The 11,377-nt window shown below is 44.9% G+C and overlaps 1 protein-coding gene across 1 annotated transcript; it reads right to left on the bottom strand.

The window, feature by feature from the left end:
• Positions 1–1,773: 1,773 nt before the first annotated feature.
• Positions 1,774–11,377, bottom strand: LOC8027591 (lysosomal Pro-X carboxypeptidase-like). Its single transcript, XM_040205782.1, has 7 exons — positions 11,282–11,377; positions 10,341–10,522; positions 9,165–9,322; positions 8,537–8,706; positions 6,915–7,073; positions 5,446–5,633; positions 1,774–1,978 (listed from the first exon to the last, which is right to left on the bottom strand). Exons 1-7 carry the CDS (start codon positions 11,375–11,377, stop codon positions 1,774–1,776), a joined length of 1,158 nt encoding a protein of 385 aa, XP_040061716.1.

Below are 11,377 nucleotides of genomic sequence, written 5' to 3'. Positions count from 1 at the left end.
CACTGCGTTTAGATTAACAAGTATGGCTGATGTAAAGCTGTGTTTGATATCGTCGACGCTTGAATTTCTTGTAAACAGTGAAATCTGTCAACTTGCGTATTCTGTTCCCAGGATCTGCAGGTTTTACAACATTGTGCATCTTGACAATGCTTGCTTACCATAGATTTAACCACAGTAGAATGTATTTTGAAGCAGAATTTTAAGGGTTCAGATAACACTGTTTTACGTAGCAGATTTTCCACTTGTTTGAAGGTAAAAAGACCACTTTGAAGGCTTTGAGGATCATACAGATATTTTTCAATGTTCTGCTGATCTAGGGAGATACATTTATTAAAGTTCTGCATAAAGGAACTCTGCTACATTTGTCAGCAGTTGAGTTTCAGGAGCATTGTGTGACCAAATAGCACATCTCACCAATGTCAGGTGTCTGCAGTTCCAGTTGTTTTTCATCTTTTAGTTCTTAGTGTTTGTGAAATACGTCTTTAAGGAAATGTTCTTAAAAGCATCGTTTAACAGTTTTATTTGGCTAACAAAACATTTGTTTTCTTCCCTCAGGTGAGGGTGGAAACTGAATCCCGACGGCAAATAGGTCAAGCTTGAGAATGCGGAGTTCCACAGCGATGAAGATGAACCTCCAGAGTTTAAAGGGCGACAAGCGGGACTAGGTGTGCAGATCTAAGTGCCCATTGAATGTAGTAACAAATGTTCTGCTTGAACTAAGTTGAATGCGTAGGGCTGACAACATTGATAATCGGTCAACTTTCCAGGACTTTGGCCGTATAAACAAATCTTAAAGAAAGCTGCACCCGCTTGTTTTTGTATTGTTATTTAGTATGGGGTGGTACTACGATTACATTCTCTATTCCAGTCTCGGGACGTTCCTCAACAATGAAGTTAAGTAAGATTTAGTGGAGTCGTTTCGGAAATCTTGCTTTTATCATAAGCACGACGCCGTTAACAAACTTGGGGGTAAGAAAACAAAAAATTTGTCCCGTTTCGTAACCACACAGATGGATCATGGTGCATGTTGGAAAAAATACACACAAGGAAGACGCAAACGTAGGTACCTGTGTGTGTGTGCCTTCCTTGTGTTCATTGTGTTTTGCACCTTGCACCACGCTTCGTATTGTTCACCAACTAGCACAATTACGAGTTTACAACCACACAGATACTTCACAATTTCTTTTAGTATACACCAATGCGATCATGCTGCGATTTTTTCCGCTACCTTCCATTGAACGATGACACAGTTTATGTTATAATAACGGTGTCCGACTTGGAATGCTAACACTATTACACCACTAAACACACAATAATTTCTCGCTTGCGGCAACATTTTTCTGCACAGGCATGAGCGCAAGCGGCGTCGTTAGGGTATACAGTGTGTGTAAATGGATACTGCAGGGCAAGCAAAAGGTACGGACATACTTTAGCAGCATGTTTTCCTGGTGTCTTGTTAGACGATGTTTCATTCCTCTATTTCACTTCGAGTTCAAAAAATCCCATGTTTTCGTGGGTCGAGAATAATTAGAAGCCTCTAACTGAGATTGATCAGCGTGCTATTTGGAATAATTCGAAATTAGATTCTGCTCCTCAGCGAAGCGGTCTGTCAAAAAAAAAAATCTTTATTGTTATTTTAATGTGCCGCTGATATTGTAGCGGCCCTAATGTTCAGAATTATTTGTGTCGTCTGAAGGACGCGACTAACACATGGACACGATCCGTCGTCGCTTCTGCATTCTCTTCTAAGTCTTCTAAGACTTCCAAAGCTTCCTAGGCAGATGCCTGTGCTTCGCGGAGCCACTTCTTGATGTACATTTTCTCCACCTTCCTGGCGGCGACAACCGACTCGGGGTCGGCCGGATTAGAAGACCGCAGGTCAAGCATGTGTGCTGCTTCCGTTATGTGCAGGGCGATCAGGCTGTCCGACAGGTTTGTCAGCAGTCCACCAGCAGACCAGGGGTCTAGGTCACCATTGCTGCAATACAGGTGCGACACGGGGTGCAGTAAGGAAAGCAAGTGTACCATATTTACCGGAACATAGTCCGCAGTCAATGCATGCCAAAAAATTGGGAATTTACGCGGTGCAAACTATCTGCGAGCCCGGACTGTACAGCGATTTGTTTTTCTTCAAGACGTGAAGGATTTTGTGAATTCCAGACTATGTTAGTGATGATTTTTGATGATGGGTGGTTTTTTTGTGCACTAACAACAGTGATGACAGTGCTGCGCCATTTACGCTAAATTACGCCATGAACGAAAGTCTGCTACACCTTGCGCCAAAATCCATTTTTGCTACGAGTTCCGCAAAACCTGCGCTGTAAAAGGCTTAAAGCAAAAAAAATAAATAAATATATATATATATATATATATATATATATATATATATATATATATATTATTATTTGTTGACCATAATATTGGGGAAAGTGAAGCGGAAGATGATGGGCATCAAGCGCTCTGGCCGGTTGATGCGCTGGCTGGTTGATCGCCGACGTCGTCTAAATTGACAGACGACGTCGTAGGTGCCAGGAACATGACAAAACTTCGCAAAACTGCAGGATTGCCGATTGCGACTGCTGTGACAAACCAGAGCCAGGGTATTGTACTCCTGATAAGATCACTTGATTATCGTGTCTGCCACACGCGTTCGTTCTGTGGCTGCAGAGTACCGTGGCACCTGCGCCGCCCTCGCTAACCATCACCGCCTCTCCCCAGCGTGCGCGTGTCGAGCTTCACCACTTGGCACCGGAGTGCTAGGAGCGGCGACTGACCCGGGGGAGCGCCTTGCCGGGAGCAAAGCATGCTCAGGATTATTACATGTAGATACTCTTTGTCCAAAATATAGATTAATCTCTAATTAAAAAATAAATAAATGAAAACGTTTATAAATCTTTGTAATGCGAGATAAGAGCAGAGCTCTCGAGGTATCTTGATTTTGCAATATACCTGCTAAAAAATTTCAGAAAGAAATATCTATACCGTAGAATAACGGTGGAGCGCCCACCCCACTTTCATTGATAACTGGATTAATTTCGAGATCGGCACTTGTCATGTCAAATCGGGCGCTTAACGTATAATTTTCGGAATTCCCGATATTTCTGAATGTTAATACCGTATTTACTCGTATAATGAACATACTTTTTCCCCGAAGAAATGACATACTTGGAGGGCTTGTTTATTCCGCGGGGTAAAATGTTTGCATCTACACACTTCGTGCAATTGTCATTTCGGGTGCCAATATGAGACGGCAGGGCACTGGGGCATATCTCCACTGACGGAGGCGCAGCCTCGGCTGGACGTGGGCGCGCCACAGTAAGCATGCTTTATAAATTGCGAACCTTTTTAGGGTTCTTTTGGCGTGGGCTTTGCCAAAGAAAAAGCGCCCTACGAAGCTCACCCCCCACGGAGAGCGACAAGACCGTTCTTAGGCCTAACCACTTTCACGATTTCACTGTCCGAAAGCGAACCACAAACGGCGGCGTGTTTGTTGACTTGAATGCATCCAATAGGCGGAGAATGCCCGGGGCTTGGCAATTCCCCCACTCAAGCTTCGTCAAGTGTGGGCGCCGCTCGGTTTCACTCCCGCAACTGCGCACTTGCAGCCATTACCAGTGTGGCTTGACTTGGCCTGACCGCTTGGCGGCAGAAGAAAATAGTCTTGGTGGTCTTGGTAGCTAGCTATGTTGCACGCAGTTCGTGACTCGCTGAGCCCAAAAAAATGGAGGTGCGTTCATTAGGCGAGGGGGAAAAGGTCAAAATTTTGGTACCCGCTATGGGGGGGGGGGGGGTGCGTTCAATATGCGAGTTAATATGGTAGTGAGCGCTTGAACGATGTTGGCACTTCTGCGGTATTTTACGGTATGTACGATTATAGACCTGATATTCCTGGTCGCATAATATAAATTGCACACACACACGCACACACACACACACAGATATATATATATATATGTAAATAAATATATAAATTAAATACTTGCTAAAATATTATTTATGTAAGGAGGAGGAGGGGAGGGTATGGAGGATCCCTCCTCTTCTTTCTCTTTCTCCCTCCCTTCCCCCTTCTCCTTGTTGTCCTTTCCACCTCCTTCTCCATATCCTCCCCTCCTCCCAAAGTTTCCCCGCTAAATTTTGCTGGAAACTTGACACCAAGTGACCCTAGCACCAATTGAGTTCCTTAGCTAAATTTAGCTTGGAAATTGACGTCACATGACTTCATGTCCCGTCACCTATAAAACATTCAGTTTCTCCGCTAGATTTAGCTGGAGCGTTGACGTCACGCGACCTCAACACCAATTCAATTCCCAGCTAAATTTAGTGGGGAATCGGAATTGCCGTTGAGGTCATCGGGACGTAATTTTTACCGCTAAATTTAGCGGGGAAACTGCATGCGGACTCTTGCATACAGGATGTCATAGACCTTTACACCAATTCAGTTTCTTCGCTAAATTTAGCGGGGAATCGAATTCGGGTATAGGTATGTTGTGTCCCATAATGCAACGCGCGCGGTTACGGCAACGCCGATGCCGCAAAACACGGGAACAAGCGCTAAAACGCTGCGCTCTACAAAAAAAAAAAAAAAAAAAAAAGAGCAGGGAAAGAGGGAGGGATTAGAAAACACGTGTCTATTTACATTTGAATAAATACGGTAATCACGGTAAAATTTTTTACGGGACTCCGATTCCTTCGAAGTCAAAGAGCAGCGTCACCTTTAAAGTGTAGGCTTTGATAATATTTTTGGGTGTTGATTTTTGCAGTTTATGATATTCAGAGTTGAGTTTGGTAGGTTCATTAAACTGACGAGATGCAATTTTATTGGTGGACGTGTTAGCGGATATGCTGGTTCTTGCTGGCATTCGGCAGAAATTATATTTACAGGCTTAAGGGAAACTACCGAGTGTGAAATAAGGAGAGTGGGAGGATTTAGCCCAAAGTGTAGCGCTACGATCCACTTTTCAACCAATATCCGGTTTGTGCTTCTTTTGCACTCTATATATTCTTATCACAAACGGTAGTAAGTAATATGCTGGAGTATCAAAGAGAAACCCTTGATCACAATCATAAATGAACTGATTTGGAGATGCAATCACTTTTTCATTCTCAAATGATTTGCCAACCGAATGCTTCAAAAGCGTCAGTGGCTGCTGCAAACCAAACTACCCACTGTTCTTCAATCAGAGCCCGGCGTTCTGACGTCACCACAACCCCTGCAAAAAAAGCAGATGAACTTGCGCTCTGCATTGTTTGAATTACTAGGGATTAAGCACATTGGTTTGCTGCAATTGCTTTGAATTTTGTGACGTTTTGTCGCCAAATAGCACGCGAGGACGTACTCGGGCAGTTTTGTAAACTATTCTAGTGAAAACTCGCCAATTGTTTTTTTTTTTTTTTTAGATTTGCAATATTTTCGGTTGTACGACCTTCACTTTTAAGTGTGTTTACCTGAATAAGATGTTTGACGCCGCTGAGATGTTCTTTCCTCCGAATATCAGTGCCGCCTTGTTGACGTCGGGAGTGAGACCGAACGTCTTTTCACATTTTGCTGTGAAATCCTCAAGGATCCAGGGATTGTCAAAAAACATGTCTGTTTTCCCGTTGTTGCACATTGGCATGACCATTTCGTTGCACAACTGAAAAAGTTCACCCAAGGTGTGTGTGCAAATCACCTCCATTTCTAACTTTATTTTTTTAACTCCTGCTTCAACTTTTTGGAGGTTTAGGTTTCTCTTGCTGATCTGCATCCTTACTTTCTTTACCTTGTTGGTTCTGACATTAAATGCCCAAGCCTGTGCTCTCTTGGACTGCAGGATTGAATGTACATAATCGTTTACATGCATTTTTTTTTAACACGCACAAATGACTATTTTTTTATTTTACATATTGTGGGGTGAAAACCCTGTGGTGTACCCAAGTAGATGTGCTAAAGAGCCTCTGAAAAGAAGAAAAAAAGTTTTTTTAACAGTCTAGTGGGACACGCGTGTGAAAGAATTAATTTTACGGAAAAAAAAAGTTTTTTACATCAATATTGACGGCGCGAGACGCGATTTGGTTCGCAGTCACCTCCTTTCCACTTCTTTTCTCTCGTCATTTTGGGCGCGTAGAGGAGAGGTGGATCGGCTTCTCCTTCACGATCGAGATGGTCATTTTGGAATGACCCGTGACGTCATGAACTTAGCGCTCAGAATTTCAAATAAATATCTCGCCATCAATATTGCTCTAAATCTTTTTTTAATGGAAAATTAATTTTTTTGACACGCGTGTCTCAACCTGACTGTTAAAAAAAAATTCTTTTCTTTTCAGGGGCCCTTTAACAAGCGATAATAAAAAGGCATGTCCGACAGGAATGCAGTAATTATTCAGATTTCTTGCCGGGAGGAATTCCAATTCCCAAATGGAGTACCACTTTTTGCCTAGAAGCTAGGAAAAGTTGAAGTAGATAGGTAGTTGACAGCAGATTCCTATTTGTAGCCCATTGATATGATATAAGTTCACTGTCCACATTAAAACACCTATTTCGGCTGAAGTTTCCTTCATTCTTAGCATGCACCCCCTTGAGAGGTTGAGCCAAGGACTAGACACTGCCCATACAAGGCATTCGTGGCGTTTTTTTTTTTAATGGAAGCAAACCTTCAAAACATACTTCAACAAGGCCAAGACTTTTTCCCTTTCTCTCTTTATTTACTTTTATGGGAAGGGAAGGAGGCTAGTTTGGGAAGCTTCCCGGGATAAAGTTCAGACATGGCGCCAAAGTGATGATTGGGGAATCGAGGTTTGGTGTTTTTGGCCTGGATTGTCGGGAGAGTCTGAAGTTCTTTTCTTTTTTACTATAACCAAACACAGTTTCCTACATAATCGTCGGCTACTTTGACTGGCCCCGACCCCACTTTCGAGCTAGGCACGCTATGTATTACCTGGATGCCCCAACCGCCGAGCAGCGGTACGGCATTGTTGGGCAGGTCGTTGCAGTGGGTTTTGCCAGTGTAATTTGTAAACACGCTGATGGCCTGGTAAATTCCGTCGAGAAGCGACTGATCGTCCGCGAAGTTCTTTTCGAGAAACTTGCACGCTTCCTGCACCGGTGGGGAAAACGTACACGTGTAGATTAGTGATAGGCAAGTTCGGAGAGCAGGATAGTGAAAGCAGTTGCATCCGTCCCCCCAAGAATTGCTCGAAGATCATGCGGCATGGTGCGTTAAGACAGCGTCAGCTGTGCTGCTTATTTGGTAACATGGTGAGGACGATCGATTGATATTGTGCTGTAGCTGCTAGGTTAGCTCCAGCCGGACATCACTGAACCGAAGCTTTGGCGAAAGACGGAAGCCCTTCTTTCCAACTGCTTGGGTTACGCCCTCGTCCCTGTACCTCTGGCAAGGGCTGTCACGTGATTTGCCTCCGTCGCCCCGATTTAAGGGGCCGTAGCGTTTGCTTTCTGCCAAGTCACGGTGAAACGAAATATAGACGGCACTTTTGGAAAGGTTACATTGCCCCGAGCGAGAGCAGCGGAGGGTGGGGAGGGGGGCGAAGGGGGCGACCGCCCTTTTCAAAGAAATGCCAAATTGCTCGTTTTGTTTCTTCTTCTTCGTTTTTTGTTTCTTTTTTACATCAAAACAAAAAGAAAGCCCAATCGTTCTTTTTCGAAGGACCTGTGAGCTCGGACAGCGATCAGAATTCTGTCCCCACAGAAACACTAATCTTTTTCATACGCCTCATGCACCATTCATTTCGCTTGAGGCTAAGAGACATTCGCGATCTCAGTAAATAGAGACACATTTCGGTCAAGTCGGTCACACTCATACACAAACACGTAGAAGGCCGCAGCCGTTGTTAATTCTGGAAGTTGCCTGCCGATGTCGACCAAGAAAGAACAGACTTCCGAAGCATACACAACCACTCTGCCCGGATTATTCCGAAGTTCAAGTACACTACTTTTGGGGAGCACGTGAGGCATCCGCTTTGGATTCTTTCTCAATTTTCCCCAATCCCTTGTTCTTTAGTGAGAAGGAAAGCTCCGGCGTCTCTGGGTCAGGAGGCCTTCACTGAAAAGTTGTATTGGTGAAATGAAGGACGCCTCCTCCATATAAAAAAAAGTAGAACCATAGTTTAAGACCACCATTTGCCATTCTTTGTAGGCTCACGCGAGAAGATAAAATATATTAACCTTATATTCTGAGAGACAAGCATGTCAACATAACTCGAGGGGGGCCACTCACTCCAAACCTTGGAGATTGGGAGGGGAAGGAAAAGCGCGAAGTTGCTTCCTATTCTCCTGCGTTCGGACGAAAAGTAGCTGACTCTGGAGCTCCAAAAGGAAGGCTCAGCCCGCTTGACAATTGGAGTGCTGGAGGTGCAGGCATCTCACTGAACTCCCTCCCCCCCCCCCCCCCCCCCCCCCCACACACACACACACACACACACACCCTGAAGCAACTGCCTGGGACCGCCACTGGGGCAGCGTCGCTCGGAAGCGCGCTCCGAGCAGGTCTTTCGTGTCGGTAGAGACTCTACTTGCTAAAGAGTGGTTCGCCGCCGTTACCTTGACCGGGTGTCCAGGAACTAGCAGGGGCAGCTTGCTTGCGTACGGGTAGTTAAACATGGCCAGGTAGGCGTAGACGTCCCAGAACCAGTCCCTGAGCACTGTGTAGTTGCTGGGGGCGAGCGGCTTACACAGACGGAACTGTTCTTTCAGAGCCTTGGCACCTTCCTCTGTTTGCGGAAAAGTGGTCAAGTCGGCGAAAGGGAGACGTTGCGATGAGTGGCTTATATGAAGCGAAATTAGTTGCACCAGGTGCAATGCTAATTCACTATTATAAAGTGAGGCTGAATGACGAATTCAAAAACGTTGTGGAACAGGACGATTCCAATCGGAGGTTACAAATGCAAACCTAAAGCCACCGTCGCTTCAGTACATCATACGCAAGACAGTCGGTGGGCGCTCTCGGGTATGTTTCTTACTTGGATGATAATGGTCACACTCCGGTCATAATAATGTCACATTCCGGGAAGTGTGACATGATAATGTCACACTGCCTCATATCCGGCGTTTGTCCATGCCAAAGGGGGAAGAGCAAAGGGCTTTCTGGGAGGGGCTTGTGTCAAGACCTGTGCCTGTTGTGCACCGTCGTAATAAAAGAAAAACAAAAAGAAAATATAAACAATCGCACCTGTCACCGCTTGCATCCTCGTGACTTCGAAAGATGTTCGGATCGCATTAGTGCATTGGTCCGATTCTTTGGCGAAGGCCTTCGTCAGCACTTCACTGAAGGCGCTGCAGGGTGTTATCCCCGTGAACAGCAGTATGGGCGCGCTTGATGCCAGGGCACTGTAGTGAAGAATTGAATTCGGTGCGTGAAGACCTTCCGACAGATCGTAGGTAGTCCCAGTGTGTGAACCACGGGTTCATGGAGCGCGTCTTCGACCGGTGTGTTTACGTTCTTATCTATCCCGGCCCAGTGCCAACCGATTGCGCCGAAGGAGCCGGCGTGCCATGCTGTCGGATGTCGCGACCCTGGCGGTTGGTGGTAGAAACGCTGGTTAAAAAAGGCGAGTGGACGTGAGAGTGCGCTGCCGTCGCGGCGTTCCAACTCGTGTGTATTTTGGTTTCCACCGACTGCCTGACTGCAGAGCGGCTTGAGCCGGAACAGGCGTCAGCTACATTCACCTTTGCTGCTGTGCCCCTGAGGATCGCGACAGGCGATAGCGTGACATCTCTATGGCGTCATTGGGTTATACAAGAATTCTACTCACTATAGATAATAAAATAGTAACACTTTCTTCAATTGACAAATTTACTAATGCTATTTACGAAATTTTTAAATAGATTACTTTGGTGTGCATGTTGCTCTTTGTTTACATATTTACTTAGACCACTCTTATGGGCATGCCAGTTTTTATACATTAACATTGTCAGTCCTACTATGGCTCTCAATAAAGTGCCCCGAAATTAAAAAAAAATAAAGTCGAGGGATTATTTTTGAGGATGCGATAAACAATATTCGGAGACGCACTCAAGGAGCCATGGTGTCTGTGTTAAACAGAGTAGTCGTTAGAAAATGTGGGAAAGAGAGCACTCTCGTATGGAATCTCGAGTAATCTTATTAATTGTTTTCAGAGGACTTGCATTTTATAAAATAAAATTCCTCACTTAAAGGCCGACGACCAGACTTGACATTCTGCAAGGCAGAAGATCCTCCTCACCGTGTGAGAGTAGGAAACAGGCAATGGTGGAGAGTGTAGAAGGGGGAGAGGAGGAAGGAAAGGCAAAGTGGAGAGCGCGAACTGGTCGTCGTTCTTTAAGCAGAAGTACGAATAACTCCAGTGATGTAGCAGCGCCAACTTACGCCGTGGTCACGTGGGGATACTTAAGGCGAAACCAGGCGGCCAGCATGCCCGCGTAAGATCCTCCGAAGGAAACCACTTTGCTGTCTCCAGCTCCTGGGACATGTGCCTTGAAGTGCGTCAGCAGATGCGCGTAATCCGCAAGGGCCTGTTCTACCGTCAGGTATCCATGGCGACTCGGGCCCTACGGAAAAGTTTGATCGTAATTTAAACCTTTCATCGCGTCGTTTTAAAACATCGAACGCTTTTTAACGAAACCCTTTAATCATAGATCTTTATACGTTTGTCCGCCCGTGCATTCCCGCTAAATTTAGAGGGAAAATTGATTTCACGTGACCCATATCACGAAAGACGTCATTGTATCACGGGACACCCTGACTTGACGCCGTGAAGTCGGATTATGTGACCAGATTGCGAGATATCAATTTCCCTACTAAATATAACGGGAAAAGTGATATTACAGGACCCGACATCGCGGAAAACTTTCCAGCTCTATTTAGAGGGAAAAAATTGGCATCACGTGACGTCGAATTGCGTGAGATCACGTCACACAATACTTTACCTCTAAATTGGCGGAAATATCACGTGACCTGACGTCGCTTGTTGTCTTTCTTTCTTTTCTTCATTAAATGACAAAAAAAAAGAGGGGAATTGGAGATGTCCATGTTAATTGTTCATGATATCGTCACGTGGTAAATGTTTGCTAATAAATTTCGCGCGGAAATTTCGCATGAGGCCATGCACTTTCCCTGTTAAATTTAACGAGAAAATGAATAAACAATGTTCTCCACTCTCCGAAACGCCTGTTAGTTGTCTTCTAAATAAATTCGAACCGTCACTCCTCAAATACTGTATTCCTTGCATTTAAGCACTTAAAGAAATAGTTGCGGTTCTTTTATTTATATTTTCTTTTTGTTATGAGTTCCTAACTGGATCGCTCTACCTTGAAGGATTCTTTTCCGTACGGCTTGGACTTCCCGTAGTAGCGATGTTCAGCGAAAATCAAAAGAGCCTTGAATTCCGGGGCCCAGTCGAGCAT

The sequence above is a fragment of the Ixodes scapularis genome, unplaced genomic scaffold, assembly GCF_016920785.2.
Source record: "Ixodes scapularis isolate PalLabHiFi unplaced genomic scaffold, ASM1692078v2 PGA_scaffold12__126_contigs__length_90152505, whole genome shotgun sequence".
NCBI lineage: Eukaryota > Metazoa > Arthropoda > Arachnida > Ixodida > Ixodidae > Ixodes > Ixodes scapularis.
This window is presented reverse-complemented; position numbering and strand designations above follow the sequence as displayed.